The 24,061-nt window shown below is 31.8% G+C and overlaps 3 protein-coding genes across 6 annotated transcripts in view; 1 reads left to right on the top strand and 2 right to left on the bottom strand.

The window, feature by feature from the left end:
- Positions 1–814: 814 nt before the first annotated feature.
- Positions 815–2,400, top strand: LOC107897269 (uncharacterized). Its single transcript, XM_016822652.2, has 2 exons — positions 815–1,054; positions 2,062–2,400. The coding sequence occupies exons 1-2, from the start codon at positions 844–846 to the stop codon at positions 2,205–2,207; spliced, it is 357 nt and encodes a 118-aa protein (XP_016678141.1). The 5' UTR covers positions 815–843; the 3' UTR covers positions 2,208–2,400.
- A 5,997-nt stretch (positions 2,401–8,397) lies between these two features.
- Positions 8,398–11,732, bottom strand: LOC107897170 (G-type lectin S-receptor-like serine/threonine-protein kinase SD2-5). Of its 4 annotated transcripts, none has more exons than XM_041078728.1 (3): positions 11,336–11,730; positions 10,622–11,026; positions 8,398–10,538 (listed from the first exon to the last, which is right to left on the bottom strand). In XM_041078728.1, the coding sequence occupies exons 2-3, from the start codon at positions 10,712–10,714 to the stop codon at positions 8,583–8,585; spliced, it is 2,049 nt and encodes a 682-aa protein (XP_040934662.1). In that variant the 5' UTR covers positions 10,715–11,026; positions 11,336–11,730; the 3' UTR covers positions 8,398–8,582. The 4 variants fall into 4 exon arrangements, with proteins under 4 accessions (XP_040934662.1, XP_016678014.1, XP_016678013.1 ...); XM_016822525.2 differs by having other exon boundaries at positions 11,473–11,730; XM_016822524.2 differs by having other exon boundaries at positions 8,398–11,026; positions 11,336–11,732.
- A 2,765-nt stretch (positions 11,733–14,497) lies between these two features.
- LOC107895671 (proton pump-interactor BIP103) overlaps positions 14,498–24,061 on the bottom strand; it is a 51,082-nt gene continuing 41,518 nt past the window's right edge. The window contains exons 3-6 of the mRNA XM_016820913.2: positions 18,457–18,637; positions 16,102–16,490; positions 15,925–15,963; positions 14,498–15,678 (exon numbers count right to left, since the gene is read on the bottom strand). Of these exons, the coding sequence (XP_016676402.2) occupies positions 15,649–15,678; positions 15,925–15,963; positions 16,102–16,490; positions 18,457–18,637 (639 nt within the window). The 3' untranslated portion in view covers positions 14,498–15,648. The remainder of the gene's footprint in view (positions 15,679–15,924; positions 15,964–16,101; positions 16,491–18,456; positions 18,638–24,061) is intronic.

Here is a 24,061-nt window from a genome sequence, read left to right as displayed (position 1 = left end):
GAAGATTGAATAAGTTGAATACAAATAAATTTAAATAAATTATTGAAGCTTTACATGGATGAAACTAATTTAACTCAAATTAATTTACTCACATATGATTTATGTATGTATTACTTGAACTTGAAATTTTAAAATTTCTAAAAATTCAAAGTTTTCGTCAAGACAAAATTTCATTAATGAATTTAAGATTTGAATAACTTAAATTCAAATAAATTATTGATGATATCAAATTTTAATTAAAAATTAATAAATCAATCACTTTCAAAATAAAATTTAGAATTTTTAATTATTATACTAAGAATTTTTTTTTCAGATTGTGAAAAGATTATAAATTTCTTATGTTAATCCAATATTACCAATATATATATATATGAATTAAGATATGAATGATTAGATGGAATAAATACATTATAATTTAAATAAAAACATTAGTAAAAGTATTTCAACAAATCTATAAAATTAAGCATAATCATTTTCTAATCTTTAAATAAATGGATAAACATATTTAGTATATTTAGATTCATATTTTTCTACACTTATAATAATATTGATATCAATTAAATTAAATTTGTGTCATATTGTTAAAAATATCTTGTGTGTTTATGTAAATTTTCACTCACGATCTAAAATCTTGTGAGCCATTTAATTGAATCAAATCAACCCCTCCTTTAATTTAAAACTTTATTGACTACAAAAAAAAATCTTTAAAAATTAAAACTCCCACCAAAACGAGAGTACCAAATTGGTAGGCCCAATGTCAGATGAGAAAAATGAAATTAGCCATATAGTCCAAGCCCTCTACTATATAAACGATAATTTGGGGAGTTTAAGTGAGTTGGTTGCATGGATACCAGAAAAATGGAAATGCTTACCCCTTTCGCACCTTCACCCCACCACTCTTATTCCTTTTCCAAATCTTTGATCTTTCCCCCCAGGTTTCATCCCCTCTCTCCCTCCCTTCCCGTCAGCCTCCGTTCCTTTTCCCCTACCCGCCCTCCACGTTGTCTCTCTGCCGGCTCCCCTCCACCTTCTCCGCCTGACTCTGACCCCCCGGGTTTCCACCTTTTTCTCTCTTTTCTTTTTTCTTTTTTTAACGTTTGCTGATTGTGTGTTCATGCGATTGGAGTTGGATTTGGATTAATTTCTTTGATTTTTTCTTGCGTGTTTGAATAATTATGGAAATTTTATTTGGATATTTTCTGCTCATAAATTGTCTTTCCTATCTAGTTGTCAAGTTGTTTTCTTTTCTTTTTCCTTTAAAATTTAGTCTTGAAATTGCAAATATTTTAGTTGTAAGTTCAGAAGCTTAGTGTAGCAATTAATATTTTCGTTCTCTCTTTATTTTCTTTTTTTCTGGATTAAGAATCAAAAAAGGAAAAGAAAAATTTTAGATTACCAGTAACATTTCTGGCTCTTCAAAAGTGGATGAGTGTTTTGTTTGTTGTTGTTTTCCATAATTAACACCCAAGTGCACATAGTAGATTAGTAGTGTATTTTTTAACAAGAACTGGTGCTTAATTTTAGACATCATCCGTTAATGCATCATAAGAGTAAAAGCAACTGTTTAGAACCAATGTTACTTGGAATGCGGATTGGTCTGGTTCGAGGATTGAAAACTAGAACCAATTCACAATTCCATAGGGCAGTCTTCTTTGTTTCCTTAGTAGGAACGAAATACGATTTATTAAATGTAAAACTTTTCTTTTGGGAATTTTTATATAGTTTTGTGTTCTCATAAGTAAAATTTGAAGCTTGTGATTTGATTCTTTTATTCGATTATTTTTATAATAAATTATATGTTAGTGGGATCACGAATGTGTGTACCAATTTGAAAGTTGCTATGGAGATGGTGATTTTTGGTAATAGATATCAGAAATATCTGTCATGACAATGTAATGCGACCAAAGGGCGGTATTAAAAGACCCATATTTTTTTCATTGCATATAATTAGCTAAATTTGACTTTCTTGTTTGCTTGTTGTATTTGAAGTCAAGATTCCATTGAAATGCTTTGAAGGCAACCAGTTCTGGTATTCTTATGATTCTTTTGTCTGTGGAACAGGGTTAGAGGGAAAGTTGTCTAGATTTCAGGATCGTGCACGGATCTTCTTTGCTGTTCTTTTCTGGATGTCTCTGTTTTTCTGGTCTTCTTCATGGGATGGGAGGAATACTGGTAAACCTAACAAAGGATCTCGATTTAGAAGATAACCTAGTAAGAAATTTGGTTCTGTATATAAATATCAGACTCAGATAGATTAGTACTAGAAATACTCGAAGAAAATTAAAATATAGGTAAAGAACTTGTACTTTGTTTTCTTTCATTTCCAATTAGCTTTTCTTATATTAGGGAAACATATTCTTGTAACATCTTATGGAATCAAATATCAAGGTTTTTCATTTACCTTCTGAGAGGTAGATAAAAGTGAGATGCCACACAATGTAATCGTTTCTAATTACCTATGTTTGGCATGTATAGGTAATTATTGTAATTAGTGAGTCCCATCGAATTGAGTATAATTGTAGCACCCTAATTACTTGCTCCATTTCTTACGAGGTGCTGAGAATTGGAGGAATTATGCAAGTAATTAGTCTTGATGACTTTCATACTTCTTTAGCTTTTTTATTTCTTTAAGATGTAGTTACACTCTACTAGCCAAAACACATATAGAGAATTATAATTCTTTGTAATTACAAGAGGGTGTAATTACTACTCTAGTAATGACACTTTCTTGCAATTACTCTATGGTGTCACAACACACCTTTAACTTGCTTTTTTTCTTGCCTACATTCATAGGTACTCTTTTTTATCTAGTTCCTAATTAGATATCATTAGAGTAATTTGATACTGCCAGTCAGCCACGTTTTGAATGCATGAATTGCATGTTTATCACTAATCGTTCCCTTCAGTGCATGGTTTAGATGCTAGCCAATTAGATTATGATTGAGGTTTTATATCTTTTATTTGTTGGATTATTGATTAGCGAACGAGGTCATGAATTATGACATAAGGGCATTTCTTAACAAGGGTGTGGGTTCGCTTTATGATACAAAGATTGATAACCTATGTTTTTGCAGTGATTTTGTATATTAAAGCCTCTAACAGATTATATTATTCTTTTTCAATTCCTGCACTTTGTCTATGTTAACCTGATAAATCACTAACAACCAAGGTCATGAACTGTGACATTGAGTCTTTCGTGGTATGTATATTGGTGTGAATTTAAGAGAGGTTTTATATATTCACCTTTGGTAGTTCTCAGGCCATGATAGTGTAAGTTTAAATGTCTGTCGGAATGACAGATATCCAATATTTGATAAAATGGCCATATTAGATAGGTATGTAATGTAAAAGAATGCTGCATGTTTCTAACTGGGTTTTTCTTTAAAAATACTGTTCTCTTGTATAATATTATAGTATCGCTGCTAATTAGTTGATGATTTTGAGCATCAATAAGGCCCAATTTCTGTAGTAGCCTCATCAAAGAAGGTAAAGCTTGGCTTAGTGTGACTGTGAATTTGGAGAATTAGCTTCCATTTTAGTCTATGTAAAAACTTAGTTGGCACTAAATGGACTGGCTATATATGGAAGCAGGTTTAAATTCCACTTCATATTGTGTAGGCAAAAAGATGCTTAAATTTTCTTCAGTAATCAGAAATAGGCAGAGATATTAGAAGTTATGGAAGTGAAAACATGGTGAAGTGGCAGTATGATGTCCACAACGTGATTTGGGAGTATTATCAGGGAAAAAATAGCTGGTTTTCCATGGTTGAGATTTGTGGCTTCTATTTGCCTTTCAACTTACAAAGTATCTTAACCAAAATGCTTGGTTAAAATCAACGGCTGAAAGTCTTTTATCCATGTATGGGAACGAAATTATATATAAGATCATTATTTGATACATTATTGAAAGAGTTTTTAGGAGGTAATAAAAAAAATTATGAGAATAAAAATAACTTTTTAAGAATGAAGATACCATATTAAAAAAAAAGTGATTAAAATAATTTAAATTTTCGACATTTTTTAACAATTATTTTAAATATTTTAAAAAAAGGTACTAGTAATTTTAATTTCTTAATTTTTTATATTTTAAAAATATTTTGATTCCATATTTTAACCTTTTGATTTCTTAAAATAATTTCTAATTTTTCCCCCCAAACTCCAGATATTGGATAAGGCATTGCCCATGAAGCCCATGACCATGATCCAAGTTCATTTTAAAGAATAACTCATCCCCTTTCTTAATGTACCATTTGACTATTTGAGTTCAACGATTTACAGCAAAGGGTGACTATTATTTTGAAACAGTAAGAGTATTTATTTTATGGAAAATATTCTTTTATATTTTCATTTTTTTTAAAAAAATTGATTAATAGAAAATAGTTTACTGGAAATAAAAATAAATTTCTTTTTTTTTTTGAAATTAACTTCGTTATTTTTTAAATGGATGTTGTTATAATTAACTTGATTTTTATATGAAAATTTTGAATAAAGTTAAATTTTATTATATTAATAATAAGTTTTTAATTTTTAATATTATTAAACATACATATTTATATTTTATCATATATTCAATTATTATAATTAATATGATTTATTGTTTTAATAAAATTATTTAATAATACACTTTTATTTCAAAAATAAAATTTACCGTTAATAATAATTTTAAATTTTAACTAGTATTTTAATATATTATTGAAATTAATATTTTAGTAATAAATATATATTACAGTTTATAAACAATCAATAATAAACACTTGATATAATAAAATATGACTATTTTAATAATATAAATATGAATATTATTTCAATCTTGGTTAGCTTCATTTATCTCTTTTAACTTCTATTTGTCATTATATATTGGCATGCGTAATATATATAACTTCAAATTAAGTTTTAATTAGTCATTAGTTGTTATTAAATCTACATAACATAATATTTATGTGACCCTCCAATTTTTCAAGAAATGATCATTTTAGCTCTCCGTTTAAATTTTTACGTCTTTTAAACTTGTGTTGTTTGTTAAATCATCCCAAAATTAATAGAAAAGTTAATATTTGTTAACTTTGCTGACGTGTTATACACATAGATTGTTATGTTAGCAATTAATTTTTTACAAATATTAAAAATATTAAAAATTATCTTAAAAATATAAATATATATTTTTAATTTTAAAAATTTTAATTAATTGTGAAACTTAACAAATGTTAATTTTTTTATTTATTTTGAGATGATTTGATAAATAACGAAAATTAAGTTAAAAAATGAAAAATTAAATAAAAAATCAATGACTTTTTTATAAAGTTATCATGCCTTTAATGTGACCCTTAGAATCGGTCACTTATGCACGGCTAAAACCTTAACGTTTCATCAGCAGTCTCGTGTTGATGAGAGTAGACAATCAAACTCAGCACAGCCATATACCTCTTCCACAATTTGGCTATTTTACCAATCTAACCCAAAAAATTTCAATATTTATAAGAATGGCTCAGGTTCAAAAACAATCAGCAAAATGACCTAAAATGAACAGTAGATTGGGGTTTGGGGAACCCAATGACCGGCACTATCTAGTGTCTTGGCCCCATGATTACCTGATGATTGTATTAGGCTTCAAAAATTTGATTTTTTTGACTTTGGGAACCTAATGGCCGGAACCAGGGTATTTTTTTTTAAATCGTATCATACATGTATACAAAAATTCCAGTATTTAAAAAAAATTGATTATAACCAGTAGATGGCCGACACCAGAGACTTTTTTTGTGTCCCAATGCAATTTTTTTTACTTTGGTACACTGATGGCTGGCACCAGTTAATTTTTAAAAAAATATATATATTTTTGAATGCTGACCATGTAATGGCCGACACCAGAGATGTAAAAAAAAAATTTGGGTACTGGCCATGTAATAGTCGGCACTAGAGATGTAAAAAAAAATTTTTTTTGGTGCTGACCATGTAATGTAGACATGATTCAAGCAGAAGATGATTAATTTTCTCTTGGTTTAAGCAACTGGTATTCTGTTTCTTTTTAACTTTGCTAATCGTTTCATCTATCCAATTATCCTGTACTGATGCAACGTATACTTGATTCAAGCAGAAGACGATTAATTTTGAAGAAACTACTATTCAAAATAATTGTATTATTTTTTTAGAATGTTTGTATTTTTTTATATCTATAAATTTAATGTAATTGTTTAGGATTTAAGGTTTCATTTTTTATATTTTCGTGTATTAATTTCTTAAAATAATTGTATTTTTTTAAATTTAATTAATATTTAAAATTAAATGAGACATTTTTTTTCTCATTTACCTTATCCACATAGGTTGCAATGTGGTTGTTGTTATTTAAAATTATATTAAGATTAAGATCCATGGAGTGATCGGCGGTGGTCGGCGATGGTTGACGATGACCAACGGTTGACGAAGGTGTTTGGAGGTGATCGGTGGTCGTCGGTTGGCGATGGTTGGCAGTTATAGGTTGAAATAGCCAATTTATAAAGAGAGACTATAGCGGCTAAGTAGGGGCAAAATTGAAAAAAAATTGTGTTAAATGTTATCCTATTGTCGGCCATTGGAAGGCCAAATTGGCTTTGGTCAATAACGCAGGCCTGACACAGGCACAGGCCCCATCATTTCAACTTTTTTTTTTCATTTTCATTTTAATATCCATTTCATTTCATTTACATTTCATTTCATTTAAATTTAAATTTTCTATTTAAATTTATTTATTTATCATTTCAGTTTTTATTTTCATTTTCATTTAAATTTATAATTTATTTTTATTTAAACTTTTATTCCATTTCATAATCATCATTTCATTTCATTTCATATTCATTACAAATTACATTTCATTTCATTGATTTTTTTTCATTTAAATTTATTTTTTTCCTAATATACAAGTTTTTTTTTTCATATCAATCACAACGAGTAACATTTCAAATTACCTTTCTTTCCATTTTAATTTAATTTTTTCCTTATTTCATTTAAATTTAAATTTTTTTCATTTCATTTAAATTATCTATCTTCCTATTTTAATTTAATTTTTTGTCATTTCATTTAAATTATTTTATTCCATGTAAATTTAAATTTTTTTCTTATTTCATTTAAATTATCTTTTTTTCATGTAATTTTTTTATATCTCTAGTGCCGGCCATCACATGGCCAACACCATTTTTTAAAAAAATACACAGGTGCCGACCATCAATATTTCAAAAAAAATTTTGCATAGGGAGCCAAAATTGTACTTGGTGCCGGCCATTACATGGCCAACACCTAAGAATTTTTTCTTTTTACATCTCTAGTGCCGGCCATCAGTGTACCAAGGTAAAAAAAATGCATTGAGACACAAAAAATATCTGGTGCTGGCCATCTACTGGCTAGTACCCTTTTTTTTTTACATTTCTGGTGCCGACCATCACCAAAAAATTATTATTTTTTAATTTAACTGGTGCCGACTATCAGTGTACCAAAGTAAAAAATTGTATTGAGATACGAAAAAGGTAGCTGGTGCTGGCCATACAACAATATTTTTTTTTACATCTCTGGTTTCAGCCATTAAATGACCAGAACCAATTTTTTTTAAATACTGGTATTTTATATACCAGTATGATACGATTTAAAAAAAAACCCTGGTGCAGGCCATTGGGTTACCAAAGTAAAAAAAAATTAATTTTTTAAAGTCTAACACAATCATTAGATAATCATGGAGCCAAAATACTAGGTAGTGCCGGCCATTGTGTTTTCAAAACCCTAATTTAATGTTCATTTCAGGTAATTTTAATGATTGTTTTTAAACTTGAGTCATTTTTATAAATATCGAAACTTTTTAGGTTAAATTGATAAAATAGCCCCACAATTTGGACTTAATGTTGAATACCATTACCTACTTTATGTCTATTACTGTAACTTCATACTTTTCAAAACAGAAAGAGACGTAAGGCCATATAGCTGTCCGCTCAATCCATCAAAACCATAACATAAACATGCTTAATAAATAAATGATGTAGATTCTTCTGAGATGGCCATTATTGATTTACATCGTCTCACATGATATCTAGTAGAATTGGTTCCCCCCCCCCCCTCTCGAGGGCAGGTAAGTGGGGTCCGATCAAAACTCTTTCTTGGGAGAAAAGTAACCTGCTTATGACAAAAACAGGAGTTGGTTGGATATCACCTTCATCCTGGATGCTTTTTCAGCTGCAACCTCCTTTACTTATTTTGCATTAAAACTTGAGACAGAAGGGAACTGAATCATAGGCTTTTCATACCCTAAATATTTCATTTTCCTGTACTACACCAGGATGCCCCATTCAATCTTTACACGTATCTCATCAGTTGGCTGGATCTTTACTTAATGTAAACAAGGTTATAAAGACGAACACACAACCAATGACTAGCTTTAACTACAAAAATGTGCCATTTAAAGGCCACTAATTGATGAACTGGAGCCAAAAATCATAGAAACCTGGACATACTGGTGAGAACTTTTACACCATATATGAAATCATATAAACCATGCATACTGCAAAAATTTACGCTTACAAATCTTTGTACTTCGTAGATACATGTCCCATTACAAATGGCTTGAATCACCTTGGACCTGATAGTCTAATGTCAGACAACAGTGCATCACTATTGTACTCTGTTAGTCCTGACGATGTACCCTCGTTACTGCTCCATCTAAGGAAGCCTGAGTAAGCCCTAGCACCTGGGCCCAAAGACATTGGGGGCTGAGGTACATCACACAGACCTTCAAGCATCTGAACCACTTTAGTCATTGGTGGTCTTAAACGCATTTCTTCTTGTATGCACCAAAGCGCTACTTTTATAGCAGAAACAATGCTTTCATCATTTTCATTAATGACTAGCTTAGGGTCAAGGATTTCTTTCAGATTTCCTTCTTCCAACATCTTGAAGGCAAAAGAAGGTAAATGAGCTTTCTCGGGAATTTCTCCCGGATCATAACTCTTCCTACCCCCAATTATCTCAAGCAAGACCATACCATAGCTGTATACATCACTTTTCTCTGATATAGGGTTGTTGGTAATCCATTCTGGTGCAAGGTATCCCCTTGTACCTCTCAGGGTTGTGTATACCAGGCTTTCTTCACGGCTCATAAGCTTAGCCATGCCAAAATCTGAAACTTTGGCATTGAAATTATCATCAAGAAGAACATTTTCAGGTTTTATGTCACAGTGCACAATCTTGAATTCACATTCCTCGTGCAGATAAGCCAATCCCTTTGCTGTACCCATTGCAATATTGAATCTTGTATTCCAATCCAAAATGCTACTTTCTTCTTTGTTCTTGAATATCCATTTATCTAGAGATCTTTTGCCCATGAACTCGTAGACAAGAAGCCGATGAACACCCTCAGAGCAGAAACCTTTGAGCTTGACCAGGTGCACATGATGGATACTTCCAATGATTCTAACTTCAGCTCTGAACTCCTTCTTTCCTTGTCCTATGCTCTCCAATTTTTTAACAGCCAATTGGGTGCCATCTGGCATCTCACCTTGGTAGACTGAGCCAAATCCTCCTTGGCCAACCTTTATAGAGAAGTTTTTAGTTGCCTTACAAAGTTCACGATAAGTGTAACGAACAGGCATCCCTGAAAAACTGTCCAGGAAAGTATCGTCCTCCGAGTTTTCTGTAGGATATTCAAGCAATCTCTTCTGTCTCCGGTAATAATAGAATCCTACATAAAGTAGACCAGCAATAACCAGAATCGTTGCTGTTACTATTATCACAAGAAATATAATATGCTTAGCTTCATTTGTGCTTCCTTTAGCATGATTTTGCCAGCCACTTTCATTCCTTGAGACCTTCAAAAATGAAACAAAACCACTAGAACCCACCTCAGCACGCTTCAGACCTCCAATTTGATCAAACAAAAAGCAATTCCCTGTGCTGTTTTCAAAGAATAATGCAGAACAAGAGCACGTTCCCATGCAAGCTTTCTTGCAAGCATTTATGTCGGCGTTCATATAGGGTTTGACAAACTCAAGCACAGAATAATCGAGCATCTCACCAACATAGAGTAGATCTGCTGAATTACAGGTGGAGGTTATTGGTGGACTGCAATCGTTTTGCGCAAGAAGTTGTTTAGGACATTGACACACAGTGTCAAAATAGCACACCATAAATGGGGGACAAGTCTCGGGAATGTTGCAGGGGTTTTGGGGTATCTTTTTTGCCTCAGCAATTACTCTTCTTCCCTGATGAAGATTATAGAACACAATTGCTCCATCTGATCCTAATTTGGCAGCCCATGTGACATTCATATCAGAATTCTGAGAGAAGTTGAACTGCCATATCAACACTTTATTGTGATCATAAAAGTTCCATGAGTTGAATACTAAAACTGCAGAATAAACTGTGCCAGTAAAATTCTTACCGGTTGTCTTGATTTCGTGTAACAAAGACCAATAAGTTTGCGGAATCTGAAACCCTGTGTATAAGACCAAATCCCCAGACTCAAATTCAAGATAATCACTCTTTTTCCTTCGGGGAAAACTTTTGAGTCTCATTCCTTCCACAAAATCCTGGCCAGATAAAAGGGTATCAGTGGGATGGCTAAAACTCTGCCAAAGAGTTCTTCCATTGTCCCCAAGAAGTACCAAGTTACCTGAATCCAGCAATTCCAGAGATGTCGCCCTTTCTCCGGTAGTGTTTGTGGCCCAAGCAAACCTATCTCCTCTTTCCAAGTATACATTTCCATTGCTATCAAATACAAACTTATCAGATTTTTCTACCAACAAGCCTCCTCTATTAGCAGTCCAAACAACTTGGGAAGCTTGAAGATGAATGACCACCAAGACAAAACTTTGAGCATCCAAGGCAGTATAGAAGCCAAAACCAAATATTTTATTTTTGGATAAGAGGAACCTGCCATCATGTTCCACCCATTGCATCTGAGATGCTTGGAATCCTGGATATAACCGGCCAACAAGTTGATCTGCAGCAATACAGATTTTGAAGGCCAAAAGTAGACCGAAACACAAGGTTCTAACTTTGAACAAACCCATAATTCCTGTAAATACAAGTTGATCAGCGTCAAGTTTGCTATGTAGTATTCAAAATATCAGGCAAAGATTCTAAAAAGTTGAAGCTTTTGCTCAAGCTACAAGAAAGACTGGTTAGAGTTAAAGGAAAAAATCTACCAAAAACTAACCAAAAAAGGGAAGAAAAAAAAGTTTCTTTAGGTTTTTGGTTATATATCCCACAAGATAGAATTGTAACAGTGAGAAAACAGTTTTTCTGCCTAGTTGCATGAAGTCTTCAATTCTGTAAACAAATACAAGAAAGTTTGAAGAGAAAGCAAGCTAAACTGTCTAAATACCAAAGGAGTGTCCAACTACAAGCTTGATTTATTTCACCGTGCAAATTATCCAACCATTCTGGAAATAAACTGGAAATGTAAAGAGCATATTAAGTTGTCAAATGATGGGGTTTTCACTGTGAAAAATTATAACTTACAAACAGGGTTAGATATCCATAAGAAGAGCTTTCAAATAAGCTTTGATGGTTGATGAAGAGGGTAAAGAAAGATGAGCCAAAGCAGGAGAAAGAGACATTAATGACCCTTGTTTTGGTTCAGTCCAAGAAGCAGCTGGAGCAGGTAAGGCAATGTTGGGCACCTGTCTTTCCCTTTCTTGACTTGAAAAAGCATAAGCTTGAAGCAAGCTGGAAATTAAAGTAAAATCTTTTTCTTTTATTTATTTATTTTTTTTTTGTGGAAAATGAATACCAACCATGTTTCCTTCCTGTTTATCTCTTTTACTGCTTTAAATGTATCATGTGGAATATGGGTTTTTAGTACTGTTTTCTAATTGCTTCCGGTTGTTGTATGTTTTACACCATGTAGAAATACAGTCAATAATAAATACCCCTTTTTTAAAACATTTAGGAAATAAATTTCTTGTTGATAAAAAATGCAAGTAATTTTTTTAAAATAATTTAAAGTTAATTTAAAATAGTTATATAAATAATTTGATTAATTTTATATTTTATATTTTCTAAATTTCATTAATTGAATTAATCTACTATTAACTTGTTTATTTCTTATTTGTTTTGAAACATTTCTAGCTCTACTTTCTTCTGCAACTAATAAAATTATTTTTTTACGAAAAAGAGATATTTGATTTGATGAGTGCAGTCTTTGATGTAATGAATGCAGCTAATAAAATGATATATGATTTACGGTTTAGGGAGTTCGGACTCAAACCTTCAACCTAAAGTTGTCTTATTAGGAGGTTTTATTTTCTATTCAGGAAAGTGTATCGGTTGATGATTGGTGTAGATACGAACGGCAAACTTACATGAAATATGTCAAAAATATTAGAAATTAATTATAGAAAGTGTTTATGCGAGGATTGAACCATCAATCAACGTCTCATATGTCTTACCTTAGCATACCCTATACCAACCAAGTGCACTTTTCATAACTATACTGACACCTTTTCAATGAGCTTGCAAATCGTATCTGTATTAACTATCAACCGAAGCGCTCTCCAAGTAAAGTCCAAAACCCCGAGTGAGATAATACCTTCTATTGAAGGTCCAAAACTCAACTCCCCTTAATAGTTACATATATTGAAAATAAAATTATTTATTATCTAAGTATTAACTTAATTGATATTATTATTGATTTTCAAAGCATAATGTTGTTCCAATTTAATTAATTAGAAGTTTGAGAAATTTAGTTCCATCTTAAACAATATATATAAAAATATTTTTACTTTTTACATTTTAAAAATAGAACACATAATTAAAATATACGGATATTAAAAAGTGCTTTAAAAAAGAAAATAACTATGCAATAGTTTTAAAACAATTATACTATGTTTGGTTGAATTATTATTATTTATGTATATTTTAATATTTAGCAATTTTATTATTTATTTTTTAGCAAATAAATTAAAATTTTTTTTGCTTATTTGGAAGTAGACTTATTTGTTATTTTTTATAAGAGATTTTACTTTTTTTTAATTTTAATTTTAAAATTGTACTAATTTTTTATTATTTTATGTCAAATTACTATAATACATATATAACAAATAAGTTTTTTTCTCATATTATTACACAACTAATCAAACGAGACATTAATATTAAAAAAATTGTAACAATTATAAAGTGTGACATTTAATATATGAATGCATGTGAAATAATGATATAAAATATAAGTAATAAAGCATTAATATTATTACCAATCCACGTTGTTTTTAAGAGAGAAAAAAAAATGTGTCCTACAGGGCGCGTTTTCACTGATGTGGCAGTGAAAACGCGTCTGATAAAACGTGCTTTTAGGAGAGAATAAAAATGAGTCCTATAAGACATGTTTTCACCGCCACATCAGTGAAAATATGCCTTGTAAGATGCATTTTCCTTTCAACAGTAACTTTTTCAACAACTACAAGAGCTCCAATAGCCGTAACTTTTCCTATATAAACCCCTTCAAACTTCATTCTTTTCAACTCAGTACTTAATTCTCAATCCTCAATTCTCAATTATATTTTTAAATCTTTCTCTCAATCTTATTCTTTTCAATTTTATTTTATTCCTTATAATTTTTAAAATGACAAATCAAATCACTACAGTAAAACTGACTTTTAGTGGTGTTTTTTTAGACCTTTAGCAGCGCTTCTAAGTGCCACTAAAACTATTTCCGGTGTTTTTCCAAGCGCCGCTAAAAACGCCTCTATTTCCGCCGCTGCTAAAGTTTGCGGCGTTTATTTGAAAAATCTTTAGCGGCGCTTTTACCAAAAACGCCGCTAAAGATAATGGCCTTTAGTGACGCTTTTCCCACAAATGCCGCTAAAGATCATGACCTTTAGCAGCACTTTTCCCACAAATGCCGCTAAAAATCATGACCTTTGGCAACGCTTTTCCCACAAACGCCACTAAAGATCATGACCTTTAGCGGCACTTTTCCTACAAATGCCGCTAAAGGCCATGAAATTCAAAAAAAAATTATAAAATGTTATAAAAGTCGTGAAAAATATAAAAAATTTAAAATTCATTATCAAAATATTGAATGATATAAAATTTTAACTTTAAAACTAAATATAAAAATTAATGAATTTAAATTTAGAATTTAAAATAATAAATTAATAACACAATTAAAATCCAAAAGTTAGAACTCAAGTTATCTTAAATATTAAAATAAAAATAAAAATTTAGAATCAAAACTAAAATAAATAATAAAAACTAGATTAAATATAAAAATATCAATAAAATAAGACATTATAATGAAGTTACTTAAATGAAATAAGGAAATGCATTAGATTTGGCGACCTTTTCTCTCCACCCTTTCTGACGAGCTCTTATTTCCCAAATTGCTGTTAATTTCATTTGAGCCGATAGTGCTTCTTCAGCTTTCTCCCTTACTTCTTCGCACGTGTCCATACCCGAATTGCATTTGTCCGCTTCCTTTTGATATTGTGATGCTAACTTCTTAGCCTCGAGTAAAAAAAAAAACATTTATGTAAAAAATTATAACAAATAAGCATTAGTGACATACAATTAACGATTAAAATAAAATAAAACATATATGTAACAAATAAATTGTTGGTCAGAAAAAGTTGTAAAAAATGAAAAATGGCATTTGCAATCAATCTTAAAATTAGAGGTGATCTAAAAGGCATAGAAAATCAAATGTAAAATTTCTTTGTATTAAGTTACTTTGTCCCATTTTCCAATAAATACATCCATCCATGACAGAGAAACAGGAAAGTGACCTGTAAAGGAAGCATTGCTCAGTCATGCATTAATTAAAGATAGAACCATAAAATTAGCTTAATTCTACTGGGCAAAATTGCCAAAGATCAGATAATTAACATTTCCAAATACCCGATTGCCATCTTTAATAAAAATGGAAACTTGGAACTTTGCAGGGCAAGTAGCATAGAGAATGCTAATACAAAGCAACAAACATAATAGAAAGAAAGGCTAACAACAGCTTGCCATGCATGTAAGCATTCATAAAACAGGCATGAGTTTCAACTTTCAATAAATAGCTGCATAACTACCAAGCAAAACCCCATAGCTAAGGAAATGCATAAAAAAACATGACAATTGGGACAAGTGGCTTTGGAAAAAAAAAGAAAAAAAGAAAATGCAAAACAAAGGAACTAATAGCATAACAAGGGACAAAGAATTGATTGACACTACTATCATCTAAAAATTCAAAATGAAAGACATAAATGTAGAAATTCGACATTATAGGACATAAATGCCAATGTTAAAGAAACTGGACCACAGGTTAAACCAGTTGGTTTGATTGTTTCTTATTTTATTTTTTATGTTTAAACATTAATTTAATGTAAAATAAATAGTTAATATAATTAATAGTTAACAATAATATGCATTTACCTTAATGGCATGGTCTTTAATTTAAGAAAAAGGGAAAAAAATAATTGGTTTTTTACCTGTTCAATAAATAATGGCATGGTCTGTTTCATATTTTGTATATACTATATGGTATTACAGTGTTCTAGCCTCTAAAACCCTCCACTATATAAACATAATAAGGACAAAAAAGAAAACGCAAGAAAAAGATAAAAACCTTTTGTAATGTAATTCCAGCAGCTTCTCTTCTCTTTCCCGTTGCTTTTTCAGCTCAACCTCTGCCCATTTTTGCTACTGCTTCAGCAGCTAAGATTTGAGCTTCAATCTTTGCCTTTTCTGTGAAGGTTCAATCATCATCTATAAGATCTCATAGCAGTAGACATATTTAAATTAAACTAATAAAAACGACGAATTAAAACATTATAATTAAATATTATAAATATTTATACTGAATCAATTTTTATTAAGTAAATATACCATAATTTCTGCAGCCTCACATTCCTATAAACTCTACATCAAGCAAGTATGAATATAATAGAAATTTGTGATAACAAAAAGAAAAAGATAACATTTATATCTCACTTGCAGATGAGGGACCGCCAATTCCAGTATAGATGAGTCCTAATGATCTCCAGTCAGGCAAACTAAAAAGAATGAGAATTAATGACATAATGATAGGCCTAATAATTATCTTAAAAGTATGACAATTAATGGCTACCATGCTATACATCTAACTAAAATTAATAACTTTTCACTCACTCTTTTTGCTTTTAATTCATCGGTAAGCTTAAACCTGGCTTTATTCCACTTTCGTATCTCTTTATCAACCTGATCAAGTTTGGCTTTTATAGCCGGATCTTCGTAGAAGCGATACCTAATAAAATGAAAAGAGTAGATCTGCTTAGGTGCAGGCCACTCATTGACCACATCCTTCGGAAAGTGGGGATCAAATGCACCATTCTCTTCTTCCTTATCTGGTTCCTCACTATGTGAATCAACTTCAATGGGGTTATTATAAACTGGATCCTTATCCAGTTTCCCATTTTCATGAAGAAATGATTTGTCTACTTCAGTCACTTTGTCAATAGACAATTGTGCCAGGTCTGAGTCAACAACCTCAACACTTATTAAACACAAAATTGAGCTACCTGAAAACATCCAAAAGCAAAGATTATGATACCATGTCATATAACAACAAATATAAATATAAAAATTATTTCATTCATAAAATAAAAATTTTAAAACCAGACACCTGATAGACATGTATAAAACAATATATATTAAAAATAAATAATTTTTAAAGAACAGTGTAGCCAATACAATTTGAAATGGTGCAATCTAAAGCCATTCCTTTAGCTAGTATTCTCATTAATCAGATCAAAAGAGTGAACAAACAGTAGAATTGCAAAAATAGATGTAAATATTCTAAATAAATGATCAACTATAACAGAAAAAACCAATAATCAGATAAAATCCAGATCAAAAACTAAATTATAAGTACATTAGCTCATGCTACAACAAAAGATCAAGCCTTTATCCATCAAGATAATTAACATGCAAAATCATATGAAACTAATAGAAAAGAAAAAAAAACCCAGAAATTTACAAACATGAGATAAAATGAAAAACAAAAAACCCTGAAACAAAAACATGAGAAATGAAAGAAAAACTATATGATTAACCTTTTAGAGAGATTATTAAGAGGTGAATGACCCTTTTTGTGGAGTAAAAGGGTGTAAAGAAAATATAGAAGAGAGTTTGGAAATAAAGGAGAAATGGGGTCAAATCTCAGTTTTGTTTCTCTCCAATTTCAGTTCTTCTTCATCACTAGAAAGAGAAATGTACGAAAAGGAAGGAATTTCTGAAAGGGAAAGATTTTAGCTTTATATTAATGCTTGTCTTCTAGAGAGAGAAATTCAACAGATTGAAATTTTTTAAGGTAATTCAAAAATAACAAATTGATTATGATTTTAAATACTGATTAGTATTTTTTTTAAATATAAAAAAAAATATTTTATACAATGGAACTGGTTGGTCTTAAAAAATAAGGGCATAAATTTTCAGCAGCAGGATCAAGGTTCACAATATGTATTGACCATCCAAGGGTTTCACAATGCTGGCATAGACTAAAGCAGTAGGTTGACTGGCTCTAAAAACACGGATACTCACTTTAGGACGCAATTATACATCATGATGTAAATAAAAACTCATTTACTAAGCAGACCAAAAACAAACTATGATTTTATTTCCCCATTCTACAAAAGACACTGGAAAATACAGGGAAGATAGACCCCATCTCAAGCCTTAAACAGAATAATCGATAGACTAGCACACCTTTCCACTGCCTGCAGGACCAATAACCAGTTGTGCATATCCCATTACAGCGTTCCAAACCAGTCAAATTGCTTTACTGACTCAGAATGAACAGATTGAATTGAAGATGCGCAAAGACGCCACAACCGCGACAGTAATATATGCAGCACACCACACACCGACAGCAAACAACAAATTCAAGAAACTAGAGTGGCCCATATACAATGGCAATAAAGATACTCAAACATCAACTAACCTGATTTGTCAATATCAAAGAAAAAAAAAACGGAATTAAATGTTATTTACATTATGCATAAAACAGGGAAAAATGCCATCCTCAGCTTTCAGTATCGATAGCAATGTTGATAAAACAACTTAAACATAAACTCAATAGAGGAAATAAGCAGATGAGAATGCTGTAGTGAGTACTTAAACACTGATCGATACAAATGAAACCAGCTTTATCCAGTTTTATTGTATGAATACTAAGCCAACAAATAATTATTTTAAAAAACCCAAAAAAATGAAGTGTAAATTAACGTCATATTTGACAACCCATTATTAAGAAAGAAAAACAGAAACAAATTTGGACTAAATTTCTTCAGATAGGAATTTTGATCATCCAAAGAACAGTAACATAATCGAAAGAAGCAAACATGCAAATAGTTTCTCATAAAAAGAACCCCAAATTAAAAAAACGAAAATGAGCTATTATTAGGATCAAAATCATTAGATTACATGACTATTCCAAATTCTCAATGCAACCAGAAAGAAGTTAACCAAGCAGCAAAGGAGACCCACCTATTCTGGCTGCCTTTCTACTATTACCTTTGACCTTTTTAGTCCCTTCATCTTCACTCTCTTCTTCTTCCTCCTCTCCCGTCTTCTCTTCCTCTTCTTCTTCTTCTTCTTCCTCGTTCTCCTTCTCTTCAATATCTACTTGTTTCTCCAAAACCCTAACAGATCGATAGAAAAGGAGTAGCTATGGTGGGTGAATTCAAATTTTGAGAGTAAAAGGAGTATTTGGGGATTTGGTTAATGAGCGGGTAAACAAATTGGATGAGCGGGATTTTGCTTTTTTTTTTTATAAAAAATAATGGCCTTTTGTGGCGTTTTTTAAAAAAACGCCAGTAATTCTTTAATTTTTACTATTGTTCAATTTTAATTTTTTTATTTTTAACATATTTTTTTCTATTTTTTTCTTTCAAAATTTTTGTGTTGAGATTATCATTTTTTAGATTTTTTAAAATTTTGAATATTAAACTTTTTAACTGAAATATGGACTAAAATTTTAAATTTTAAATATTAAATTTTTAAGTTTTTTATTCTTGATTTAATCATAGAGATTTTAAAAAATAAATACATTAATATATTTTTATATTGAATAAATATAAATATTTATGTATGCAATATATAAATATAAAATGATGTTATATCAATAATTGTGTTAATAATTTATAAGAACTAGATTAAATTAAAATTCATATATACAATTGCACCATGATCCCCATATTTATCCCTAAACACTAAAAACTAAACCCTAAATCATAAGTCTTAAACCATAAACTCTAAACTATAAATATAATTAACTCAATATTTTAAAATTAATACTCTTTTTTACAATTATATAATAAAATATTTATCATATAAATTAAAAAATACTAATTAATTTAAACCCTAAATTCCTAATCCCTAAACCGTAAATCCTAAAACATAAACCCTGAATCATGAACACTTAACCCTTAACTCCTAACCCCTAACACCTAACACCTAACACCTAAACCTTAAACCCCAACCCTTAAACCATAATCTTGGCCTAAACCTTAAAATAGTAACTCATAAACATTAAACCATTAACCATATACCGTAAACCCTAAACTATAATGCTAATCAATTCAATATTTTAAAATTAATACAATCTCTTTTACAATTATGTAAGAAAATATTTAACATATAAATTAAAAAATAATTTGTCATATACCAAAAATAATTACGGGGTATTGACTGGAAGGCCGGTGGGAGGGGTGAATCTTGGGGATTTCAAATCGGGGAAAAATCGTTAGGGATTTGGGATGTCGAATTCAGGAATGGGTGATAATACTTTAGGGATTTAGGATGAGGAAAAAGTGGGCAATAGAAATGGGAAAAAACGGGGAAAATGAGAGATGGGATTACGGGATATTGACAGGAAGGCTAGTGGGAGGGGTGAATCTTGGCGGTGGGAGGGTTTAGGGTTTTAGGGGATATAATTTAGTGTTTAGGGTTTTTAAGGTTTTAGGGTTTACTCTTTTAAGGGTTATAGATTAGTGTTTATGATATTTTTGGGGTTTAAGATTTTAGGGGTTATATGACTTTTAGCGGCGTTTTACAAAAAGCGCCGCTAATGCTCTGGTTTATAGCGGCGTTTTACCAAAAGCGCCGCTAATGCTCTGGTTTTTAGCGGCGTTTTACCAAAAACGCCGTTAATGCTCTGGTTTTTAGCGGCGTTTTATCAAAAGCGCCGCTAATGCTCTGGGTTTTGCGACGTTTTACCAAAAGCGCCGCTAATGCTCTGGTTTTTAGCGGCGTTTTACCAAAAGCGTCGCCAATGCTGTGGTTTTTAGCGGCGTTTTTGGTAAAACGCCGTTATTGCTCTGTGTTTTACAATTTTTGCGGCGTTTTTTGAATAAATGCCGCTAAAAATGCCGCTAAAACCCTATTTTCCTGTAGTGAATTATTCTTTTGGATGACTAACATATCTCTGATGTTCAATTACAAATGGTAAAAAAAATTATTAAATTATTTAATTTTAAATAATCAATTATTATACTGTCAACATTCTTAATTTTTTATGTTTATATACTCAAATCAAAGATCGGATTTTGGACATGTACATAAACAATTTAATCGAATGTGCATCAGATGTCATTTATTGAAACTTGCGAGATGCAAGATTTCTATATATTACTCGCATGTTCGAGGGGACTAAATTGGATCCCCCATTTATCAATGCTTTGGTCGAAAGATGGAAACTGGAGACATACACATTTCATCTTCCTTGGGGTGAGTGTGGACTTACACTTACTTTACAACTTAGTCTATCAGTTGATGGAGAAGTTGTTACGGGGCTAGTGGTGAGTGCCGGTTCAAGTGCAACATGCAAACAACTACTAGGGAAGCTGTCGAACAAGTTTAGGGTTAGTCGAATCGAGATGGGATGGTTGAAGGACAACTTCCAAAATATTGAAGCTTATGCAAGTGACGTTGAAAAGAAAAATTCGCACGTACATTCATCTTAAGGTTGATCGGGGGTCTACTTATGCCAGATAAATCTCAAAATCTGGTACATTTAAAGTGGCTACTATTACTAGCCGACTTGAAGGAAGGGAGATGACTTAGTTGGGGATCAACGATGCTGGCGACATTGTATTGAGAAATGTGTCGAGCAACGGAACAAAAAAGTTAAAATCGACGGTTGCATGCTCCTTCTTCAATCGTGGGCAAGTATCGACTACCATTTTTATGCCCCAGAGTGGACCTCCTTAAGAATCTCCACTCATAATATGGTAAAATTAATTTGATAATATCATTATCGTTATAACTTTTCATTATGGTAATTTTAAAATAACATATTATTTGAATAGGTGAAACAATCTTGCAAAACACACAGGTATATCGACTGATCTTGAGGATGTCCGACTAGCTTTAGATCAACAAATCGAAAAAGATGTTAGTTTATGAATTTCAAAGTTACATAATATTAATTCCAACATTTGAAATTAAATATTAGGCATGTACTAAAATATATAAAATTGTACCGTAGTTTGTATGGATGCCTTATGCGAATCCAATAATTCAAGAATGCATCCTAGTCAAATTTTTGGCCAATCACAACATCTAGAATGTTAAAGTGCCATTGATCGTTTTTGCAATGGTCGAGATGCATGAATTCAATCAAGTGATGTGACAATTTGGGTGTACTCAATGTATTCCTTTGTCACTCGAGGAGTTCGATGACCTACACAAGATTGACTTGTAAGGGAGACTCGAGGAAGATTGGTCAATATTTCACAAAAAAGTATATCAAGATTTGGCAGCATATGTACGATTACTTGCCAACGCATGAATCATTTCTCATATAGGAGTTAACGACATCTCCAGAATACATGGATTGGTTCATGCATAACGGCAAGTAGCATCTACTGTTGGCTGCAAAAAAAAGAGTAGGAAACATCACCATAGGAGGCCAAGACGAGGGCCCATCAATCCTAGGTAGGGAGAACATTTCATAAGGGTGGGATCAACATCTACTCCAGTACTACATGAGGACCTGATTGTCGTGCAACCTATTGGTCAGTATGGTTCATATATATATTTTTTGCTCCTAACCCTATTTCTTATACACAAACTCCATAACACACACTATCTGTCATTGTATCAACACTTTCTCTATGTGTATATTTCGCACGACCGTCACTCATAGCACCATATTACACGCCAATTCTGCCAGCAATACCGACGTACCCATCTTTGCTAAAAATTTCTACATTAATTGCTATGCAATCGGGTTATGCGACACCATGGTGTCCATTTCCAATAGTGTCGCAAACACTCACAACATCATTTTTCTACCGAGGTGGGCCATCCTCGCAACCGCCAATTCACATAGAGGGGATGAACGATGGGCGAGTAGGACCCAGACACAGTCAATCATGAGGGAATAAGATGAATATGGCGATCAACATTGAAGTGTACGTAAAGATAAAGATGATGAGGAGCCGCTTCGCCAAATTGTTCGATGGAACCCTAGGCATGTCCGACTCCCACCCAATTGTGGCACACATTCAGGACGCCGATGATTGTATTATTTGTAATTTTCCCAAATCACATAGTTTGTTTTACATCTCAAATGTATACTTTGTTTTACATCCCAAATGTACACTTTTTTTTTTCAATTTTCACAACTTTATTAAATTGGTTTCCTTTGTACCATACCGTATGGTGAGTTTAAATAATTTTTTTCCATTTCTGTTACTTTTTCATTTAAGTTTTTCTTCGTCCATTTGTTAATTACAATATTTTCAAAAAGTAAATATTTGCTGATAAGGTACGATAAAAGATCAAAAATTTTTTATTTCGTATTGTAATATATCTTACTTTAATAATTAATATTAACTTACAATTGATAGAAAATTTAATGAAAAAAATGAATAAGTTAGTGTTTTCCAATAAATAAGTTAATGTTTTAATTAGCTCTTCTTCTCGATGTTTCCGACAAGTGTAGACATGTTGGCTTCGTATGCTCTGGGTTTTTACAGTAACCGCATAATCTCGATGTGCCTCTCGACTCCTCAATATCCATATTGCCTCTCATCCAAGTTGAGTTTGGTAAACCTTTTGGATTGCACTACAAGTTCTTATACAATACCAACTCGAAAGGAGCATACGAGGTAAGGAGTCATCTGCTTTCATCCGAGACATGTGGGAATTAAAATTTCCAAACATTATATATGCATTCTAATTTGTAAAATTTTTCAAGGTAGGTTGTGCAATCTAAACGTGCCAAGGCATATGTTGTAACTGTATGTGTGCATGGATAACCCAGTGCTTGAAATCTTCCATAGCCGCAAGTCATTTGTCTCAGGTCTATGTGGTATGCTCCCTCGATAACTCCTTGGTCGGGTCTATAGGGCTACGTAACCCATAATATTAGATTTGGTCACTAGTGACACACTGAAGACATTGAGTTTGCTCTTTCTACATTTTCTCTAATATCTTTCAACTCCGACTCGCACCAAATGTGACCGTCCTTTATCTATCTCGCATGTCTTAGCCCGCTTTGGAAACAAGGCTGCTAATTGGAAATACGTTTTCTTGACCACCAAAGTTACCGACAAATGATACGTCCCCTTTAGTACAAAATTAATGTATTTCGCTTGGTTCATTATCATGTGCCCGTATTGTAGTCCTCTATCATACAATTACGTCCACTGTTCTGTAGGTATCCCATTGAGGTACGTCGCACCCAGTTATTTTATAGCTCGTACTCTTTCCAATATTTCATGGAATTAATGTTGGATGAGTTCATACCTTTTCAATGAAAATCAATATTATATTCAAGAAACGCGACCTAAATGTATATGTCAAGCTGTTATACAAGAAAGAAATACTATACACAACGTATCCATGTTAATGACATGTCACCGCTCCACATCCTTATGGTATCACTTATGTAGTTGGAACCTATATGATGTAAATAGTACCTATGGTATGCATGATCCCATAGGCTTGAACATCGATCAAATGCAACCTGTATTTTAATGCCCTTATTGGAAATGATGTATACATCGAGTTGCAACACAACATGCCTTCTCAAGTTAGTTAAAAAGAAATCTCAGTCATCTTCGTATTCTTCGAGCATTATTGC

Source organism: Gossypium hirsutum, chromosome A10 (genome assembly GCF_007990345.1).
Source record: "Gossypium hirsutum isolate 1008001.06 chromosome A10, Gossypium_hirsutum_v2.1, whole genome shotgun sequence".
NCBI classification, from domain to species: Eukaryota; Viridiplantae; Streptophyta; class Magnoliopsida; order Malvales; family Malvaceae; genus Gossypium; species Gossypium hirsutum.
This window is presented reverse-complemented; position numbering and strand designations above follow the sequence as displayed.